This window comes from Narcine bancroftii, chromosome 3 (genome assembly GCF_036971445.1).
Source record: "Narcine bancroftii isolate sNarBan1 chromosome 3, sNarBan1.hap1, whole genome shotgun sequence".
Taxonomy (NCBI): Eukaryota; Metazoa; Chordata; class Chondrichthyes; order Torpediniformes; family Narcinidae; genus Narcine; species Narcine bancroftii.
In genome coordinates, this window is record NC_091471.1 from 172,196,379 (window position 1) to 172,219,196 (window position 22,818).

General features: G+C 39.6%; 1 protein-coding gene across 4 annotated transcripts in view; it reads right to left on the reverse strand.

Moving 5' to 3' along the window:
• Positions 1 to 988: 988 nt before the first annotated feature.
• hgsnat (heparan-alpha-glucosaminide N-acetyltransferase) overlaps positions 989 to 22,818 on the reverse strand; it is a 40,875-nt gene continuing 19,045 nt past the window's right edge. For 3 of the 4 annotated variants that reach the window (XM_069925842.1, XM_069925843.1, XM_069925844.1), the window contains 15 exons: positions 22,436 to 22,563; positions 21,855 to 21,924; positions 17,329 to 17,398; positions 16,691 to 16,797; positions 15,277 to 15,353; positions 14,732 to 14,762; positions 14,119 to 14,279; positions 13,078 to 13,190; positions 11,846 to 11,967; positions 9,830 to 9,956; positions 6,779 to 6,865; positions 3,878 to 3,955; positions 3,703 to 3,773; positions 2,458 to 2,570; positions 989 to 2,204 (listed from right to left, as the gene is read on the reverse strand). In XM_069925842.1, coding sequence (XP_069781943.1) covers positions 2,023 to 2,204; positions 2,458 to 2,570; positions 3,703 to 3,773; positions 3,878 to 3,955; positions 6,779 to 6,865; positions 9,830 to 9,956; positions 11,846 to 11,967; positions 13,078 to 13,190; positions 14,119 to 14,279; positions 14,732 to 14,762; positions 15,277 to 15,353; positions 16,691 to 16,797; positions 17,329 to 17,398; positions 21,855 to 21,924; positions 22,436 to 22,563 — 1,537 coding nt within the window. In that variant the 3' untranslated portion in view covers positions 989 to 2,022. Of the gene's footprint in view, positions 2,205 to 2,457; positions 2,571 to 3,702; positions 3,774 to 3,877; positions 3,956 to 6,778; positions 6,866 to 9,829; positions 9,957 to 11,845; positions 11,968 to 13,077; positions 13,191 to 14,118; positions 14,280 to 14,731; positions 14,763 to 15,276; positions 15,354 to 16,690; positions 16,798 to 17,328; positions 17,399 to 21,854; positions 21,925 to 22,435; positions 22,564 to 22,818 lie in introns of those variants that run through there. The other variant, XM_069925845.1, reaches the window with a different exon arrangement.

Here is a 22,818-nt window from a genome sequence, read left to right on the forward strand (position 1 = left end):
CCAACTTCAGAAAGTTGCAATGAAATTCGATGGCCCCATCCCCTCCTCTCTGCAACAAACAATTCACAGACAGTCCTCTGCATCTGACCTGTGGCCTCTCAACCCTCAAGGATGACCACCCCCCCGCCACTGTTCCCCAACCTCACCCACTACTGCAAGCCAGTGGCAACCAAGAGTAGACAGCACTGTGCAGCTGACAAGGCACTCATTAAGTTGGAGGTTCAGTGCTTGTTGGGCGAGGGCATAATCGAGGCCAGCAATAGCCCTTGGAAGGCCCAGGTGGTTGATGGGGCAATATCTATTGAAATTAATACATCCAGGATTTGTAAAGAGTGGACATTCAGCAAATAATCTAGTTAGACTGTGTAACATAATAATATGGCAAAATCAGGGTGAAATCCAAGTTTTGCAGTTTCTCTGGATGCAGAAAAGGCACACAACTGTTTAGAATGGCTTTTTGTTTAAAATGTTGGAGAAATTTGGTATAGGAAGGGGATTTATTAATTGGATTAAGGCCCTGTATCACAGCCCATAGAGAAAGATAACTACAAATAGTCAAAATTCAACAATATTCCCTTTAAGTAGATCAAGAAGGCAAGGGTGTCCTGTCTCCAGCATTGTTTATAATGGCAATTGAACCTCTAGTTGAAATTATTAGAAGAGACACTGAGATTAAGGGCTTTGTGGTCAGACAGGATGAGCATAAAATCAGTTTACTTGTGGATGATGTATTGTGGGAGTGCACAAATTTGTAACAGTCACATCTCCTGAGACCGATCCTACCCATAGCCCTTTGCATCTCCCCATTGATCAGTCAATGAAGCCGATGGCTGTTCCCGTCTAAAGTTAATAAAAGCCTATCATTTTCACAACTTCAATCTTTTGTGATTATTGACGGTGTGTCAAAGTCCTAAGAGATAAGACTAGTCTGACTGGACAAGCAATGGAAGGTCATCAATATTCTGCTCTGCAAATCACTGTCATTCAATTAAAGGCATCATATTTCTTGCATTTATGTGGATCAAACCTCATTAACAGAAAGTTCTCAAAATTTGACAAACATAACCCTTAGAGATTTCTCAGCAGTTCTGACACTCAATATTATCTGCAACATCTGTTAAAATTGTGAAGGAAAATTACCAGTTTCCCGCGCTTTCCTTGATTTGACGTCAGTGCAAGGAGAATAACAATTTTGTGTGGCAGAAGTGACAAAGCAGGTACAGGAGACTGTAGTGTGTAATGAGGACAAAGTCTTCAATGCTATTGCCTTCTCAAACACAAAAAATTCAAAGGCCAAGGTTATTTCAGTCAGGAGCATTTACACCAGCTCTTAAAATTACAACCTTCCCAAATGAGCAGAATTATTAATGAGAGGTGGAGTGGCCCCCATTGCACTTTACAATCCAGTCTTCAAATCTTTCAACCTTTGAATCTTCCATTTAATCCTCTTAACTCCACCAATTTATAGTTTAGAGTATATCCTGGTGAGAGGTTCACTGCAAATTGACGGTGGAAGAAGTGCAAACAGTAGGCAAGTTTCTTCCTGCTCATCAAGATGAACCAACAGCTTTTATAATTTCTTGTTTTAGATTAGTATCTTTAATATTAGTTTAAAAATAACTTGGGAAGTAAACAGGAATATAATGCCATTAAATTGTGGCAGAAACTAGAATGGAGGGTAGGACAATGAGGACAAGAATTAGAGGCTGGAGGAATGACAATGCAATGCACCAATCCTTTAAGTCAGTATTTCAATACACGTTAAATATAACTGATCGACAAGGACATACATGCATTTTATGCTTACTACAAAATGGACACAATCTTTTTAAACAATTAGACCTTAAACTGATGACCAAAAGATTATTGGTTAACTAAAAATTGATATACTGGCCATATGAGAAATTAAATGCAAAAAATTGCATTATCATGTTAACACAAAATGCATACATCTTGTTTATTTATTCATCTTTATAGAAAAATATATACCTTCATTCCACATTTGCCAAAAAATTATTCCAATTAAATTTTCCAAAATATTTTCTTCTTGTAAAGAATGTAAGAAATAAGAACCCAGATAGTGGTAGCAAGAAGATTCTGAGCTAAGTGTTCCCCATGAGACTGGTCATTATGCATTTTCCATCTGAAGGGAAAGTAATGCTCAAACACCTCATGTCCAACGTAAACTAGGATAGAGTTCATCCCTGCAGAGTGGAGAAAACAAAAAGGATCATCATTCATCACTTCAGATCTTAAAAACTGTCATTCAACCCAATTGACCAGACAGCTGGAATTGAAACTAACAACAGTAATTAAGGAAGCAATAGCAGATCTGTACCAACCCAGTTGAAAGACTTTAAGGACAATTGGAGAAGACTCGGGAAGTAGAGCAAGCAGAAAGATTAAAGAAAATGACAAAAAGATTCTACAATAGTGAAATTGTGGAATTTTCCATACCTGGATAGTAAAAGGGAGCTCCAGTCCAGTACTTCTTTATATCCACCACAGAATAAATCAGCAAGAGAAGAACGTAGGCAAAAGAACTTAGTGTTGTAATGTAAGAGAGGGACCTACATGGGGAAGAGAAAACAATATTGCTTACAATGAGAAAAGGGTCAGGTATCAGAAGAAATTACAGCTTTTCTACTACAGGTACACAATCCTTTATCCGGACATCTAAAATCGGAAAGCTCCAAAATCCGGCAAGTGGGGAGAGAGATGGCAGCGCAAGTCGGGCTGGCAAGGTGGGGGGGGGGGGGCGAGACCGGCAGCGCAAGTCGGGCCGGCGAGGGGGCGATACCGGCAGCGCGAGTTGGGCTGGCGAGGGGGAGAGACCGGCAGCACGACTGGAAGGGGGTGGGGGTGGATAAGGCAGCACAATTCAGGTGGGTTTAAACCTGGCTTTCCGAAATCCGGAAAAATCCGAAATTCAGGACACCCTGTCCCCCACGGGTTCCAGATAAAGGATTGTGTACCTGTATCATACATCAATAAATAGGATTCAATTTTCTTTTAAAATTAAAAAAAAAATTTAGACATACAGCCCATGAGCCTGTGCCGCCAAAATACACCCAATTGACATGCAGCCCTGGTACATTTTGAATGGTGGGAGGAAACTGGAGCACCCGGGGAAATCTCACGCAGACATGGGGAGATCATACAAACTTCTGACAGACAACACAGGATTCAAATCCCAGTCACTGGTGCAGTAACAGTGTTGCACTAACTGCTAATGCTAACCAGGCCACCCATAATTAGCCAAGACTAAAAGAAAAAGAGCAGATTGCCAACAGGTTGTTCAAGAACAATAAATCTATAACTCAGTTTAAATGATGACAAATTATTTATTTCTTGTAGCTTCTGAAGGTTAGAATCAAGCAAGAGTACGGTTATTACTGCCCCCGATCCCCTCTAGCCATGATTAAAAGTGACCATAACCAAACATACAATATTTTAAAGATGTTCATGTTAAAATGTTTGCTGACACAGAAACAAGAATTAACTCCATCTGTAGCAGACAACTCACATATTCTTTGTACTGTTACAAGATCAATCTCCCTTTATAGATTATATGTCCTGTTACAGTTGAGGCAAGTAGTTCATCTCGAAAAAAAAGTTATGCAAATTGTTCATACTCTAGGTAACATTGCAAGTTGTTACTTGCAGTGATATGGTCCCACTTGTCTAATACAACATACATACCATAGGTTTTTGTTGACTGGTATGAATCCATGGTCTTTAGAGCATTTTGTAAGGATAGCTGAAATAACACCCTGCAGGCATCAAAGCAGATCATGTTAGACAAACAAGGACCATTTCACTAACCAGATGCTCTCTACTTGATATAGTGAAAGGTCTTTTATATTAATTTACTTACCAGCAAAATGCTCCAAAATAAAAATCTTAGCACAATCTGCTTGTTTTGACCTTTGTAAATAATAAAAATATTTCCAGCCTGTAAAGAAAGAAAATTACAACCTTACAACGACACACACTTGTATCTGTACTCAAATCATAAGAAACAGTCAGGTTACTTAGGCATCAGTCTTACATTATAAGTACAATTCAAAGGATTCAGACTTTGTGGGCCAAAGGGCCTGTCTCTGAGCTATATTGATCTATTTCTATGGAATTCTTACTGCAAAGCACTTCCAAATGTTCTGAAATTACAAAGATATATATTTTCTTTTTCATTATTTTAATTTGTTTTATCAAATAAATGTTCCATAGGTACATTACAATAAAATAAAGCATTAACAAACAAAGATACACATTTTAATCCAGGTATTTTTGTCTTCTAAGAACTCTTGTATAAGGACAAACCTGGAATTTCCACCTAAAATGTTGGTTTTGAGCGATGCCCATTGTATAAGATGGCCCCCCAAATCTGACACTTACCACTGACCAGTGGATGCTGTTAAAAGCCAAATCACAATATTTTAATAAATTATCATTTAAAGGTTTAAATTTTATTTGGATATTTTTAAAATGAACCACTGTCGGCTCTTGTAACATGCCATTTAAAGCCTGTACAGAGCCGACAGCAGTCAGAACTGTGGATGGACCCAGTGGAGGAGCAGTGAGACTTTGCAAATAATTAACGGCATGTGCGAGATTGCATCAGAGCTGGCGGGAAGATGGTGGCAGTACTGCAACTTCATTGCCAAGTTAAGATGTTTATATTCTTTGTATAGGACAACCTGTTTTTAAGGTGATATTTTTAAGTTTCAAGGATTGTCCTATAAGGTCACTGTCTATGCTATCCAAGAACAAACTTAGTGGTTTTCCCTTGAAGAGGACTTGTTTTTCTTGAAACTGCACAACCAGGAAGAGACATCAGTGATAGCTTGCCATCAAATTCATCCCTGATGAGTAGCCAAATAACCTCCCAAGGATGTTGGGAAACATAGAGACTAATGCAAGGGAGGAACTGAAAGAAATCAGTATCTCTAAGGACATGGTCTTGGGGAAATTCATGGGATTGAATGCAGATAAATCCCAAGGGCCTGATAATCTACATCCTAGGGTAAACTCAAGGAAGTGGCCATTCAGATAGCAGATGCTTTAAGAAATATTTTCCAGAACTCGATAGACTCAGGATCAGTACCCATGGATTGGAGGGTAGCTAATGTTACCCCACTATTTAAAAAGGGGGGTAGAGAAAAAGCGGGGAATTATCGGCCGGTGAGCCTTACATCAGTAGTGGACAAAATGATGGAATCCATTATTAAGGATGTAATAGCGGAGCATATGACTAGCAGAGAAGGGATCGGACGGAGTCAACATGGATTTACAAAAGGTAAATCGTGCTTGACAAATCTACCGGAATTCTTTGAGATGGTGACAGATAAAATAGATGGGGGAGAGCCAGTGGATGTGGTGTACCTGGACTTCCAAAAGGCCTTCGATAAGGTCCCGTATAAATGACTGGCTTCCAAAATCAAGGCTCATGGGATTGGGGGCAAAGTATTGATGTGGATTGAGAACTGGCTGGCAGGTAGAAGACAGAGAGTTGGAATAAAAGGCTCGTTTTCTGAGTGGCAGGCGGTGACCAGTGGGGTGCCACAGGGATCTGTACTGGGACCCCAGCTGTTCACAATTTACATTAATGATCTAGATGTGGGGATTGGATGTAATATCTCCAAATTTGCAGATGACACTAAGCTAGGAGGGGTTGTGTGCATGGAAGAGGGGGTCAGGAAGCTCCAGTGTGATTTGGATAAATTGAGGGACTGGGCAGATACATGGCAAATGCACTACAATGTGGATAAATGTGAGGTTATCCACTTTGGTAATACAAACCAGAGGGCAGATTACTATTTGAATGGCAATAGATTAAGAGATGGGGAAATGCAGAGAGACCTAGGGGTACTTGTACATCAGTCTCTGAAGGCGAGCATGCTGGTACAGCAGGCGGTTAAAAAGGCAAATGGTATGTTGGCCTTCATATCAAGAGGGTTTGAGTATAGGAACAAGGATACCTTACTGCAGCTGTACAAGGCCTTAGTGAGACCACACCTGGAGTATTGTGTGCAGTTTTGGTCACCTGATCTAAGGAAGGATGTTCTTGCAATGGAGGGAGTGCAGAGGCGATTCACCAGGCTGATACCTGGAATGGCAGGAATGACTTCTGAGGAAAGATTGCGCAAATTGGGATTTTACTCCCTGGAGTTTAGAAGATTGAGAGGGGATCTCATAGAGACATATTAAATTCTGGCAGGACTGGACAGAATGGATGCAGATGGGATGTTTCCAATGATGGGAAAATCCAGAACCCGGGGCCATGGTTTGAGGATAATAGGCAAACCATTTAGGACCGAGATGAGGAGGAATTTCTTTACCCAGAGGGTGGTGAATCTGTGGAATTCATTGCCACAGAGGGCAGTAGAGGCAGGTTCATTAAAATATATTTAAGAGGGAATTAGATCTATTTCTTCAGTATAAGGGTATTAAAGGTTACGGAGAGAAGGCGGGGACGGGGTACTGAACTTTAAGATCAGCCATGATCTCGTTGAATGGCGGAGCAGGCTCGAAGGGTCGAATGACCTACTCCTGCTCCTATCTTCTATGTTTCTATGAATCTCATCAAATTGTGTTGAATAATTCCTAACGGAACATAACACAACTTTCACACTTTTTCAAGCTGTAACATTGTTTGGGAACACATTATACAAGATTGTTCATCACCACATGGGTGCTCCTCAAATCTCAAGACATTTAACTGCTCTCAATTCACTTTCAAACTTCCTCAGCTGCCTGTATAACTAATGGCTGTTACCTGCAATCCCAGAAATGCCATCACAATCGAATTGATTAGTCCCAGCAAGTTCTCTGGATCAAAAGGCAGTGTTGTCTTATAAAGCATCTTCAAAACAAAAAGTACTTGGATGTTAATTACATCCTTCATTCAAAACAAGCCCTACAATATTAAAACAAAAGGCAGCATCCACAGAAGAGTTCAAAGTCCAAGCATGAAAATCCCACACTGACAAACATTTCTCAAAACTTCAATCATGTTCAAACATTTTGTTTAGTACATTCTGGTACTCCTCTCAAAACGTCTCCCTTCACAGCCATTCTCAGAGTGACTTACAGGGTACATCTTTGTACAGATAAATGGGAATAAGAAGGAGACTTTTTTTAAAAAAAAGTCACTGATCCTTCCCATCAGTTTCAGTGAGCACGAAACTGGGACGAGAAAAGCAGCAAAGCAAAACAGGTTTTGTTACTTCAAAGGTTTCCTGTTCCTTACAATTGTTTCTATCATAGATTTTGAAGCATTTTTTTTTGTTGTTGCGTCTGTTAGTTTACATAGAAGATTCTTCCAAAATTTGATAGTTGATATTTTGAACTATTAAACTGAACTTGAATTAATTTATAAGGTTAGTTTATGTCTAGATGCAGGCATAAATTCCTCTAAGCATCTTCTCTAGCCTAGTCTTTGTGTTCAAGATGGAATACCCATTTATACACATACAAATCTTACACTACTCAAGTTATATGAACTATAGAGCTCTGTATCTCAGATTCAACTAATGTGGTCCCTGGAAAAGTCCTTTCTTATCAAGAATCATACTCAAACAACAGACATCATGAGGCCAATTATTTTTGGCAAAGGGACTCCACAGTATTTTAGATGACAAGATTTTAATCACTACTTGTTAATACTGAAGTTGTCTGTTTAAATTCTCTACATTGCAACAGTAACTGAACAGTTCTTCAGAGCTTTACTCAAGCTAAATAACCCAGAAACTGCCCCACAGCCCATCAGATTAGTACCTGTCATTTTGATTATCGGCACACTACTATTAGGACAATATCCTACTATGCTTTTACTACAGGTCTATCCAAATGCTTTAAAGTGATTGTATCTGATTCCATCACCTCCCACTGCAGCATGTTCCAGTTATCAAACAAGAGTTCTTTTTAAATATTACCCCTCAGATTCCCTTTAAAATTCCTGCCTCTCATCTTAAAACTATGCCCTCTTGCTTTTGACTGCCCTATAATCTTGTATACCTCTTGCAGGTCACAAATCAGCCTCTGTCACCTCAAGGTAAAACAAGCCTACTCTATCCAATCTCTACCCACGTCTGAAATCCCCAGAACTTGACAATATCTTAGTGAATCTGCTTTGCACTTTCGCCATTCTATTTGTCAGAATAAAATTCCATATGCCATCTCCCCAATTCTGTATCCAGCCCACATCTTGCTTTGTCTGAGGCAACCCATGCTTTCCACAACACTACCGACTTACCATTCATACCTCCTATATTCCCAACCAAGTTGTTAATCTAGAATCGCAAGTAACAGAAGTTCCCCCCACTAAATGCTGCTGAACATCACTAGCCACTGACTTCTAATCAGATTAAAAAAACATCCTTCCACCACCACCTATTAAGTTTTAGATCTAATTTGCCAGCTCACATTGGTGCTTTGACCTTTTGGACCAGCCTACCATGCGGGATCTTGTCAAATGCCTTTTAGTCCATGCACATCTATCACCCTGCCTTTATTATCTCCTTTGTTACCACCTTCCAACATTTTTCCTGACTAAACCGTTCCAGGAACTAGATCCGATTTGTTGCTATGATTTTACATGCTGCAAAGATTCCCATGATGACATCAATTCATTAGAGATTAACAATGCTTTTATAAATTAAAAAATAGCCAAATAATTTTTCGTAAACATCGTACAATGTACATTTACAAAATTCTTATTTGCTGCAGAATTAGCTACTTTTGCTTTGTGAAAATAATACACATTAAATTCTTTGGCAAATACTAGAGCACCTCGGATGCCCCCCCAAGTTCCTCAACATGGTTATCCAACTGCACGAAAACCAACAAGGTTGGGTCAGATACAGCAATGAGCTCTCCGAACCCTTCTCCATTGAAAACGGCGTGAAGCAAGGCTGCGTCCTCGCACCAACCCTCTTTAATATCTTCTTCAGCATGATGCTGAAACAAGCCAATAAAGACCTCAACAATGAAGACGCTGTTTACATCCGGTACCGCATGGATGGCAGTCTCTCCAATCTGAGGTGCCTGCAAGCTCACACCAAGACACAAGAGCAACTTGTCCGTGAACTACTCTTTGCAGACGATGCCGCTTCAGTTGCCCATTCAGAGCCAGCTCTCCAGCGCATGACGTCCTGTTTTGCAGAAACTGCCAAAATGTTTGGCCTGGAAGTCAGCCTGAAGAAAACTGAGGTCCTCCATCAGCCAGCTCCCCACCATGACCACCAGCCCCACCACATCTCCATCAGGCACACTGAACTCAAGATCGTGTTCTATGGCGAGCTCTCCACTGGCCACCGAGACAGAGGTGCACCAAAGAAGAGGTACAAGGACTGCTTAAAGAAATCTCTTGGTGTCTGCCACATTGACCACCGCCAGTGGGCTGACCTCGCCTCCAACCGTGCATCTTGGCACCTCACAGTTCGGCGGGCAGCAACCTCCTTTGAAGAAGACCGCAGAGCCCACCTCACTGACAAAAGACAAGGGAGGAAAAACCCAACACCCAACCCCAACCAACCAATTTTCCCTTGCAACCGCTGCAACCGTGCCTGCCTGTCCCGCATCGGACTTGTCAGTCACCAACGAGCCTGCAGCAGACGTGGACACACCCCTCCATAAATCTTCGTCTGCGAAGCCAAGCCAAAAAAAATTAACAATAATAAAGATAGATAAACGTTCAGTTACCAAAGTGCAAAAAAATTGGAATTAAAGTAATGGAAGTTCTTATGGTGTCAAAATATTTCATGAGAGGTATAAAAATAGCAATTCTTAACCTATTAGTGAAATGTAAAATCCAGCAAGTCCTTACTGTGCAAGAAGGATGTTGATAAATATGCTTCTCTCCAAATACCCAACGATCAATATACCCTGCAGCTCCTCCAGTGCAATTTTCAAACTGTCCAAAGTCTCCAATCCCTCCAGGACCGAGGTAACCTCTGGCAAGCAACACATTTTTTTGTTTTAGATGTAGGTTTAACAGGGGAGTTACTACTGCCACAATTCCAACAACCTGGGTTTAATCTTGATCAATTGTGCTTTCTCCTTGTGACTTTGCGAGTTTCATGGGCTCTGGCTTTCTATCACATCCCAAGGATGTGCTGGGAGGTTAATGACGTATGGCAAATTACTCCAAATGTATATGGGTGGCAGGAGAACTGAAGCAGTTGATAAACATGCCAAAGACTCGATGAGAGAAATTAAGTGGGGAACTGAGATAGCATTGTTTAAATGGGCAAATAGCCTCCTATATTGTAGGCCATGAGATTGATGAACAGGATCTTGTGACTGAGTAAATAATTCCAAATATTTATTTTAAATTATATCTGTATATATATAGATGTGATTTTTATGTGCCGTGCAATGTGTGTGTATATATGTGCACTGTGGTCTGGTGAAAAAACTGTTTCGTCTAGCTCTATATGTACAGTCAGATGATTAAAAAAAACTTGAATTTTTCCAGGTACATAAATGAGAACTTGATGGCCCAGCTCGGATAATTAGAAGGCTTCAATCTTAACTTGAAATAAAACATTCAATCAAACCCTTCCAAGGACGGGATGGATACAATATGCGGTAAATTGAGAGAAAATACAAATTGAAGAGTAGAAATCAAAAAAATGTAACACAAAAAGCTGTAAAACTCGACAAGTCATGCAGCATCTGTGGAAATTAAAAGGCAATGGACGTTTTTGGCCTGACCATTTCTTCTGATGGATGAGAACAGACAAGAAATTTCCTAATTCAGTGATGAGAAATGAATTAAATTTAATCGTGGGTGAACAACTTGGGAACAAGCATCTCCAGAATCATAGTTAAGATTCTGCACGTGTAAATTTTCAATGCCAGATTCAATCACGATAAAGTTTTAAAAGATAGATTAAAATATGCCAGCATCTGTAGTACTTAAACAAGAATGTCTCCAAAGGAAATAATAATATGAGAATAGAAAAGCAGAAGACATTTACCCAATTTCCTGCAAGATCAGGGGGATGTTTTACTGAATGAACCCTTCAAAAAGTGAAATTAAAGTCACAAGGACAACAAACTGGAGCAGCGTGGGAACACCTTAATAACAGTCAATAGTAGTCCGCCACCACCTTTTTAAGGCAATCAGGAATTGCAAATATGCCAGCAGTATCCCAAAATTAGCTTTTAAAAATTGCATGTATGCATGTACAATGTCCAGAGTGGAGGGGGGGGGGGGAGCCAAAAGCACAGGGCCCAATCTTGGATTAGTTAGGACTAGTAATTGTGATTACAACACTTTTCAAAAACAATTCTTGGATGCAACAATGGCAGAAAAACACAAGGATGTCAGGTTCTCTTATGCTTTAAATAGTTTAGCAACATGATAATCATGAATACGGCCAAATGCCTTTATTATAGTAAAACACAAGCAGGTCAGATGCTGGACCAAACAAAAATTTTGGAGGGACTCAGCAAGTCAGGCAGCATCATGGAGAGTCAACCTTTTGGAGGGTTAAAGGGTCTCAACCGATAGATTTTATTTTATTTCATTAAAGTAGTGGATTGGTTCTTAAATAACTTGTTCTTAAGGAATACAACAGTGATGACAAATCTGCTAAATATACGAACATGCTCACAATCTCCATTCCTCCCTTCTCTGCCCACCGAGCCTCAGATGTTGCAACATTAAAGATTTATTGGTATACAAATAGTACTGATGAGACAGAGGACTATCTTCAACATTTGACCCACTTTAGAAACCATGGTCATCCTGCTTCTCACATTGGTGTTTGTGAAAACTCATCCAATGGAAAAAAAGTTATTCCATTGCAGAAACAGAAGGAAAACAAATATTTACCGTGGACACCCTGGTACAGGCAGTAGAAAAGTCAGACATAGCCAAATGCCCTCCAGTACCAGAATAAAAATCCACTGGGGCCAGTGGATCAAAACATCCCTTGCTGGAGACCACCAGTTGTCCTAGAGCAATAAAAACAAATGTTAAAAAAACAAGTTTTTGCAAGAATGGTTTGACTTTGAGAATCGACATTTGAAACCATGATAGGACCCAGTAAAGAGCAATCTCAAGTCAAAAAAAATGTTATGTTTTAGTCACATTCCAGAGAATGTACACAGGAAACCATTGCATAGCCCGAGGGAATGATGTGATCTTGGAGAACCAAGAACATTGTAACTCACGGAAACTTTTCCTGGCATTTGCAGATTTCTTTTAAAACTGAACTCAAATTCTCAGATTATTATGATGTGTCTTGAACTCTTATTCAAGCCTGCAGGTGATTAGCTCTTTAGCATGACTGTCCCCATGCAGTGACATGAGCAATTATCTGAACAAAACTTGCAGAGAATTTGTAATGAATCAGCCTTAAAGAGATTCAGATCACCAACTTATTATGCCACCACAATACACTTTATAGTGAACGAAGGACCCTGACCAAAATGCTGATGGACCTTTTCTATCTATAGATGCCTGCCTGACTCACTGATCCCCTCCAGCTTCTCATGCTTTCTAGCCAACTGAGCAGCAGTAATGCAAGTGTCAAGATGCAAAGTTAATTCTTTCTATTCAGGCATTTTTAAAAAAAATAGAGATACAGAATGGTAACAGGCCCACGACCCCGTGCTGCCAAATTACACAAATTAACCTGCAGACCTCATACATTTTGAGGGTGGGAGGAAACCAAAGCACCCAGAAGAAACCCACGCAAACATGGAGAGAACATACAAATGCCTTACAGACCCGCCAGTTTAGAACCTGGGTTGCTGGCAAGTATAATAGTGGAGCACTAACTGCCACACTACTTCCCAAGCCAAAATAACCAAGTAGGAACAAGAGCCATGCCACAGAAGTACCCTCACTTCCTCCTCCAACATTCTCTCGCAAAACCCTTAACAAGAACTCAGCTTGCCTCCTTCACGGTGGCTCAAATTTTTTTAATATAAAATTCATAACTTTATGCTAAGATTGCTTCAAATATACGAAGTCAACAATTTTTCCAACAGTTTTCACATCCTTGTCCAACACTAACCCAAAGTAAAGATCAAGACAAATTCATCACAGCTTTTTCTTACCAGAGAAATACTTTCACGATAGGCTTTTCCACAAATCTTCAGGAAAGCAACCACACCATATGTAAGACCTAGCCTCTGAAGCACGCCAGGGATTCGCAGAGTATCCCAGGAAACTGCAGGAAAGAAAAGCAAACCACAGAATTAAAACAGACTAGTTTGCTGATCCTTTTGCTGGCAATTATGCCACTGGTATCATTCTGCCTGAAACAAGGTCCAGATATTTTAAATACTGCAAACTCTCAATATTTTGCTCATTTATTTATTTCAAACGTGGTATTTCTATGATTAGAAGATATTTAACTATACTTAAACGAAATATGCTTCTAACCAGCTACCCATGTCATAAAATATTTGGATTGTGCAAGTTTAAGCTGCCTTAATGAAGCTCCTATAAAATTTGTTTATTTCTCTTTGGGATAGGAGAAAAATGGGAGACGACGCTACAGAACGGTGACCACAGCAGTGGCCCAGCAAGGGGCTTAGCAGCTGAAGGACCCACTGCAGCTTTTGGCTGCTGGCGACATGCAAAGAACTCACTCACACAGGCTGAGAATGGCTGGTGACTTGCGGTCAAAGGACTCGCACAAGCTACGGGTTGCTGGAGGCTGCCTCACGGGTATCTGGTTTCGAGAGGGTGCTGAGTGCAAGGGCCCCTGAGGGACTTTGGCACTGAAGCCTTCTTGATTGTACCAAAGGATTGGATCTGGAGCTCAGGTTGCCAACAGATTGAACAGGAGTCTGTAAGGCTACAGAAGCACTGGAGGCAAATTCATGGACTTTCAGTGCCTCTGAAGGGACTCTCTTTGCTTCTCTTTCACTATTGTTAGAGGCTCACGGAGTTTCTTTGCTCACCTTATAGCAGACAAAAGTAGAAGTACATTATATATGGTAAAATAAAACAATAACTATAAAAGGGATTTTGAACCTTAAACAAGGGTGGGAATGGACAATCATTCTGTCTGCTCTTGGTCTTTCTGGCTTCACATTCAATGTAAATTCAAACAGTTAAATATTCAAGCATGTCTCCAAGTCAACACTTACGTGGCCCCTTGCAATAATTTGGATTAATGATAAAGATGCCAAGCAATATCAAGGCTGTAGTTCTCCAAGCAACTTTACCCAACAGTTTCCACCTAGAGCGGTTAACTTGTAATGCTGAGTTCAGAGAGAGAGCAATTGATGTCCCCATGATAAACACAAACCTAGACAATAGAAAACAGGTAAACTAATATATTGAAAATCAAGTTTGTTACCTTTCAGATATATGGATAATTTCTCTCAATTTAGAATTGCTTAATTCACATCACCCAGTGAAAATGTTATGTGCATTTTATGCTGTTTAATTGTAAAGCATTTTTTTTTAAGAATAACTTTTTCCAAAAGTAAAATAAGCATTTTTCTAGCTAGGTCACCAAAATAGCCATGTTCTTCAAACATTTTAATAGACCTCTTCAGTATCCAAAAAGACATGGATTAATGCTTCATCAAAAAGGCTGCACCTGTGTTTAGAGTAGAATTTGGACAATAGCTTTCAGATTTAGAGGTAACATGCTACCAAATCAATTATCACCTGTGAGACTTGCAAATGTACAGTAACTATTAGTCTAAGACCCCACAATCTTGTCTAAAGTGTAAAAAAATAAACAATTCTTACCAAGGAAAAACTAAATCTGCTACTGTTAATCCTGTAAGGAAAAGAATTCAGAAAATATTAGCATCAATGTTGATGGAAACTATAAATACAACATAATCAAGTAAAAGCCATTTGACTGCGATGCATTTTGAAGAGTTTGCCCAAAACCAGTGAAAAGTACAATCATTTTAATTGTATCAGCCATTGTTACCAAATTGTATTTATAAAACTCTCAACACAGCAATACCTCAAGGTCTCACTTTCAATTGCATTTTGTGAGGCACCCACCCCAAGGGAAATCTGACCAACAGCCTGCCCAAATATGCAGGATTTAAGAAGAGTCTTAAAAGACACTAATGAGCCAAAATGGCAGACTTAGGGAATGAGAGAGTTCCAGAAGATCTAACAAATTAATGTAACATGGCCAATTAATGTTTTATTCAGTTTCACAAAACAAGCCATCATAACTCACATGACCAAGAGCAGTTTATTCACAGTATGAAACTGTAACGCTGTCAGAACAGTGGTCATAGTTACATCCATGAGCAAAAAAAAGTCTAACCCACCATTCCAACTTTCATGTTTGAAGAACCAGTATCTCCCACCTCCATAGTTAACAAAGATCATGATCACCAAAGCTAACCTAGGTGAGGATAAAGAAAAACAGTTACATTCTATCTACCTGTGCACTGAAAAGCATTCAGCCTCGATACCTTGAATCAAATTAAGAGTAAATAGGATCAAAGACTCAAGGCATGTAACTTGTTAACTGATTCAGAAACATTAAATCACTGTTTTAATCATTCTTCATTTTTATTTAGAACAAGTTACATGGAACTTCAAGTACATTTGTACAATTATCTGTTGAGCAACAAAGTCGCATCACCAGTGCGCAATAGCCAGCCAGATTCACCCACCACACCAAGCTCTCAGTTGCACCATCTGCACATCAAAATGAATCTTTCCCTTCAACCTGACCAAACCACCAAAAACTGCATTGTACATTGAAACAAATTGTAAACTATCAGGAATGATACCGGGAAAAATATTGCTTTACATATGGAATGTCATGCACACTTTCTAGCTGGCAAATACTGAAGAGCACGGAAAGACGAGTGAAACAAGGAAGTCTACTGGGGTTGAGTGCAATACACAAATGTACTGGCGAAATTCAGCAGGTAATGCAGCATTCATATGAAGTAAAGGCTAACTAAGGTTTCAGTACTGGGCGCAATGCACACGAAACTCCATTTCATTCACACTCATCTACTGTTAAACAATCATTAAGACTGCAGCTCCACTGATCACATTATTAACTCATAGCACTAACAAAGAAAAATCCCACTGTAGATTGAATACCAGAGTGAATGAACATGCAATGTCAAAAATTCCTTTTGTCGCTCTCCACATAGCCTCCCAGACAATACATGCAACACAACCTGCTGAGTTCCTCCAACTCGTATGCTTTTTTGCTTCAAATCCAGCATTCAATCAGTCTCTTGTAGCTCTAGCCATTGAAATTAGTTGATTGAAAATGTGATTAATTTTCATTGCATCCCAGTCTTTAGGATCAGGATCTGATTTCTGCCATTACTTAAATGAAGAACTAGTGGGATTCAATGCACTGCTCCATTGGTTTTATTTTGTAAAGTACAATGAATAAACTATGTTCCCAGAATACATTTGAGCAAAACCTGTTCTGTGCTTTTGAGAGGGATGAGGTCATTTGTGTTTCTAAATGGGAAGAGGGGACCAAAACCAGATGTTCATACATTAACCAAAGCTAAAAAATGCCAACAAAGTAACTGTAGCACTGCAGTCTGTACCAGAGCAGCTGCTACATATCAGGATTAAATAAACCTCTGATGAGAAGCTTCCCTACAAACAACGTGGAGCACAGAAAAGGTTTTACTTAAATGCATTTTGACATCATAGTTTATTCATTGAGAAGGCTTTAAAATGCTCTTAAAATACACTTACCCTCGCAAAGTGTCAAGTGAACGAAGGCGAAGGGAGCCTGCATGACGTTCGGGCAGGAGGTTACTTTGATTTGTGCTGTCAGCCAAATGGATTGGTGATCCCAGCTCCTTTGAAACAAAGCATTCATACTTTCTATTAAAGATGCTCTAATTGCCAAAATATTGCAGAGGAAGAGAAACCATACTATTTTTATAAACAGATACTAGTTACAAAAAAAACCTTCCTACGCAGCAACCAAAATTTCTCCAGAATGCATCTCCTTAACAGGACGAATAGTCAAATTATTGCTAGTTTTATGGACACGTGATTGATTTTAAGATCAAACTGCAAGAAGAGCTTGTAAACACAAATGTGCGCAGGTCTATTGCTGTGATTTCAACCCAGTCAATCCTCTACATTAGAAGGGTGTTTGACTCAATAATATCAACTACCAGTTCTTCCCTTTCCACAGATGCTGTTTGACCCATTTTGTTTTGGATTTCCAGAATCTACAATTTTTTAAAAAATTTGTCATATACTGATTAGGCATTCCCTCTATCACATTATTTCCTTCATTCTCTACTCTCCTACACCATCTATTTACTACCCACTTTTCCTGCCTTCACACAGCCCTAAATAAATAGTTGTTCATTACTTACCGAGTTGATTAACCGTTCCATCGCCACTTGATTTGATAGGCGGAACAATAGGTTTTTAAAAGGACTCAGTCTGGAGAAGAAAGGAACCAAAATTCAGCTTTTCCCTGTTTCTTTATCTCAACCACACCCACCCCCTCCCCCAAAACCCACCCAACTGAAAGACAGAGAATAAGATAGAAATCCATCTTCAGTTGCATACATTAAATGCAGAACATAGTTAAATGTTATCATTAAAAGATACAAGACTATGAAACAATTTCAGAAATGTATTCTGTATAATCTACATGCCTTACATCAGTGTGGGGCTTAGAGGAAGAATTTCTAACCCCAAACATTCTTTCATATTCCCCTCTTGAAGGCATTTTTTTTTTAAAATGTACATGAGAACAGGTAAATTAATATTTGCAATCATTCCTCATCACCCTTCTCCCCAACTCAATAGTAGAGTATTCTAGAACTAGACAGCATAAGTTTAAGGTGAGAGGAGAGATATTCAAGAGGGACCTGAAGGGTAACTTTTTCACTCAGTGGATAGTATAGTATGCATCTGAAACAAAAATCCAGAGGAAGCTAAAGAAGTGAGTAGATTTCAATATTCAAGAATCCTTTAGACAGATGATGGATAGGAAGGGTTTAGAGAAGAATGTGAACTATGTAAAAGAATATAACGTATGAGCAGAATGCCAGCTTGTCACCATGAACAAGTTGGGACAAACGGCCTGTTCCATGCTCCACGACTCTAATTTGGGGAAACAAGCAACATTAAAAGTTTTTCGTTCATTGCCGTCAGGCCTACACTCAGCACAGGAACAGGCCTTTCGGTCCATCTAATCTGTTCCAAACTATTATTCTGCCTAGTCCCATTGACCTGCCCTCCATACCCCTCCCATCCATGTGCCAACATAAATTTTTCTTAAAAAGTCAAAATTGAGTCTGCATTCACCACTTCAACTGGCTGCTCATTCCACACACCCACCATTCTCTGCATGAAGATCCCAATCAGGTTCTCTTTAAACATTTCAGCTTTACACTTAACCCAACCAAGGTGGAAAAAGCAGACTTGCATTTACTCTCTCCACAGCTCTCATGACTTTGCATACCTCTATCAAATCTCTTCTTTTCTTCTATGCTCTAGGGAATAACCTGTTTAACCTTTCTGCGCAACTCAGGTCATCTAGTCTCAGCAACATCCTCGTAAATCTTCTCTGCACTTTTTCCAATCTTATCGATACCCTTCTGTAGTCAAGTGACCAAAACTGCACACAATACTCTAAATTTGGCCTCACCAATGTCTTGTACAACTTCATCAGAACATCCCAACTCCTGTAATCAATATTTTGATTTATGAAGACCAACTTTACAACCCTATCTACCTGTGACACTAGTTTCAAGGAATTGTGTTTCTGTATTCCCAGATCTCTGTTTAATTGACTCCTCAGTTATACAACAATAAATATTTATCCTTTAAATTTATCTCTTTTTTTTGTCTCAGCATATGTTTTTTAATGTAAAATATTTTAATGTGTGCATCTTATGTACCTGGTTGACTACAAGAATTAAATACATGACAATAAACTCTCATTGCTCATTTTACAAATATCAGGGTATTCACATGTATGATTTGCATGTTTAGTAGTCTTAATCACAAATCACTTCTTCACCCTTCAGTCACCCACTCAACCTATTCTGAAAAGTCAGTGTGGATTCTGTTTTAAAGAGATTGCAGTTATGCATTCCACAGCTTCTTTCTCAGAAATGCTTCATCTGACCAACTGGCCAATATTTTCATGGATATCTTCAACATCTCACTCCGACAAGGCGCAGAACCCACTTGTTCCTCCACAAACTCCCGAGGAAGTAGAGATGCTTACATGCTTTCTTCATTATGACATTTGTGTCCAGGAAGGGACCTCAGAGATAGTAACTCCCAGGAATTTATTGCTTATATCTCGCCACCTCTGATCCCCTAATGATAAATGAATAATACATCTCTGGACTTGCCTTACACAAGACCACAATCAGTTCTTTGGTTTGGTGACATTGAGTGTGAGGTTGTTGTTAGTACACCATTCAGTTAAGTTTTCAATCTCCCTCATGAATGCTGATTCATTGCCCCTTTTTATACAGCCCGCTCCTGTGGTATTCTCAGCTATTATTGTACTGATGGAGATTGTGAAGATGTTCTTACCGATCCTCACTGATTGTGGTCTGGAGCTGAGGAAATCCAGGATCCAGTTACACAGTGGGGTATTGAAGGCCAGATCTTTGAGTTTGCTGATAAATTTTGAGGGGATGATGGTGCTGAACTGGAGATGATAATGAACATCCTGGTATATGCATCTTTGCTGTCCAGATCTTCCATGGCTTTGTGTAGAGCCAATGAGATGAAATCTATCATAGACCTGATGCTGCAGTAGGCAAATTGGAAATGATTCATGTTGTCACTCAAACAAGAGCTGATATCTTCAACACCAGCCTCTCAAAATACTTCTTCATTGTATGTTTGAGTGTCACTGGTCAGTAGTCATTTTGACAGGTTACCACACTTTTCTTTGGAACAGGCATGATTGAGGCCTGTTTTAAACCAGTGTGTACTATGACTTGCCAGAATGAGATGCTGAAGATATCAGTGAATATATTGGCAACTTCATAAAGCCATGTGTTCAGTACTCAGCCAGGTACTCCATTTGGACCAGGTTTTCCTTTGATTCACTCTCCTGAAGGAACCCCGCACAACATCCTCAGATACTAATAGTAAATGATCATGGGGGACATGGGGATGCATAGTGGTTCTTCCTTGTTCTGGTGGTCAAATCGGGTGTAGAAGGCATCGAGTTCATCTGGGAGTGAGGCTTTGCTGTTTCTTACTGCACTGGATTTGGTTTTGTAACAGTTCTGTCATTCAGGCCCTGCCAATACTGTCTGGTATCTTTTGTCATTCAGGCCCTGCCAATACTGTCTGGTATCTTTTGTCATTCAGGCCCTGCCAATACAGTCTGGTATCTTTTGTCATTCAGGCCCTGCCAATACTGTCTGGTATCTTTTGTCATTCAGGCCCTGCCAATACTGTCTGGTATCTTTTGTCATTCAGGCCCTGCCAATACTGTCTGGTATCCTTTGTCATTCAGGCCCTGCCAATACTGTCTGGTATCCTTTGTCATTCAGGCCCTGCCAATACTGCCTGGTATCCTTTGTCATTCAGGCCCTGCCAATACTGTCTGGTATCCTTTGTCATTCAGGCCCTGCCAATACTGTCTGGTATCTTTTGTCATTCAGGCTCTGCCAATACTGTCTGGTATCTTTTGTCATTCAGGCCCTGCCAATACTGTCTGGTATCCTTTGTCATTCAGGCCCTGCCAATATTGTCTGGTATCCTTTGTCATTCAGGCCCTGCCAATACTGCCTGGTATCCTTTGTCATTCAGGCCCTGCCAATACTGTCTGGTATCCTTTGTCATTCAGGCTCTGCCAATACTGTCTGGTATCCTTTGTCATTCAGGCCCTGCCAATACTGTCTGGTATCCTTTGTCATTCAGGTCCTGCCAATACTGTCTGGTATCCTTTTTTGATTCCATTCTGGTCCAAAATCTCCACTTTGCTCAGAAGGCTTTACATAGATTATTCCTGCTCCTAACCTAGTGCTCTAGATCGCCAGACTTAAATATCTGTGATATGGCTCTAACCAGGTTCCAGATTTCATTGTTCATCCAGGGTTTCTGGTTGGGAATAACCCTTAAAAATTTAGTGGGGACACACCCATCCACAGCGGTTTTGATAGTTTGTTATGGGCTCTGGTGAAATAATTCAGATATCACTGGAATTCTTGAATACCATCCAATCCACTGACTCAAGGCAATCCTATAACTGTTCTTCTCCTGCAACCACCTTCTAGTTGTCCTGATCTTCTACAGATTTATAGTGGAAAGTGTACTGGCTAGCGGCATCACGGTCTGTTATGGGGCACCAATACCACTGAGCACCAATACCACAAAAGCTAGTAGACACAGCCCAGTACATAATAGGTGAAATTCTCCCCACCAGCGAGAACATCTACATAGAACGCTGCCATCTGAGAGCAGCAGTTATCAGCAAGAATCCACAACACCCAGGATATGCTCTGTTCTCGCAACTGCCATAAGGAAAGAGGCATAGGTGCTACAAGACTCGTACCATCCGGTTCAGAAACAGTTGCTACCTCTCCACCATCGGACTCACTAACAATAGACTCAGAGACTCATTTTTACTGGTACAAAAGAATATGAAAGAGCTTGTAGAAGTGGAGATGCAAAAGGACAATCAGGTAATCTGCTTTCACTTAGGGAACTTGATTTACAGGATATACCAAAAACCTTTTCAGCAAATGAAACATTCTGATGTGCAATCATAAGATGAATTGCAGACACCAGCTGATATCAGAAACATCACAGCCCAGCAATCAACTCTGCCATTTGATTTTTCTGTCCAGCCCCATAAACACTTGGTAAAAAATTAAATCTTCATTGAGAAATGCTTAAATTTGCCACTTACCCCTGTATGAACTGCCCTAAACAGACAAGAATAACCAATGCAACGTAGATTAGGAATCCATATAAAATTGCTGTGGGATTAAAAAAAAATTTTCAATCATTAAAACATTAAAAAATTCTGAACAGAAAAATAGTTAATTCAAAAGTGGAGAAGAAGCAGAATTTGTACAGATGCCAATTGCTGGCTTAGAGATCTCTTCAAACCATTGTGAACACGACTTAGTGCATGGATGTTAATATAAAACATATATTGTACAAACAGAAAACTTTTCTGATATGAAATAGAAACACCTTGTTACAGCTCTCTTCACAGAATTCCCTCTCTTTCTAGGGCAGTGGTTCTAATGCTACTTCTGTTTTTCTTCTTTTAAAAATATTTTTATTGAGTTTAACATACAAGCATACATGGTAAATGATGATTACATAATGAATCAATTGTATACAATACATACAGAAGGGAAAAATAATGAGTAAATAAGAAAATATGCATAACTCAATCTAGCAATAAGGATAATGTATGGTACTTCTCTTTTTGCATTCCCTACAAGGTAAAAATGCAGCAACAGTTCATATTATACATACGGAGATTGCTGTCAATGGGTTCTTTGTCAATAATGATTCTGCAGGTCACTTGTCCACTCGCATTACTCTGGTTGGCCTTTGTCACCCATAAGGAATAGTGTCCAAGCTCACCAAAGTATTCATGGACTCTGCAAGGTAAGTACATAAAGGGAACTATAATAAGAACTGAACACGTACTCATTTTAGGTATTCATCCTTCAAAATGATTTTGCTCCACTACTCCAGTCTATTCATATTGTACTTTATCACAGATTTAATAAATGTTACTCCTGGACTTTGTTGTCCTTCATTTCTAAATATTTGCTTTAAAATTAGTGAAAATGATATAATATAGCCATCTGTTCTGCCCATTTACAGCTCTCAATCAATTTTCTACTTATTTA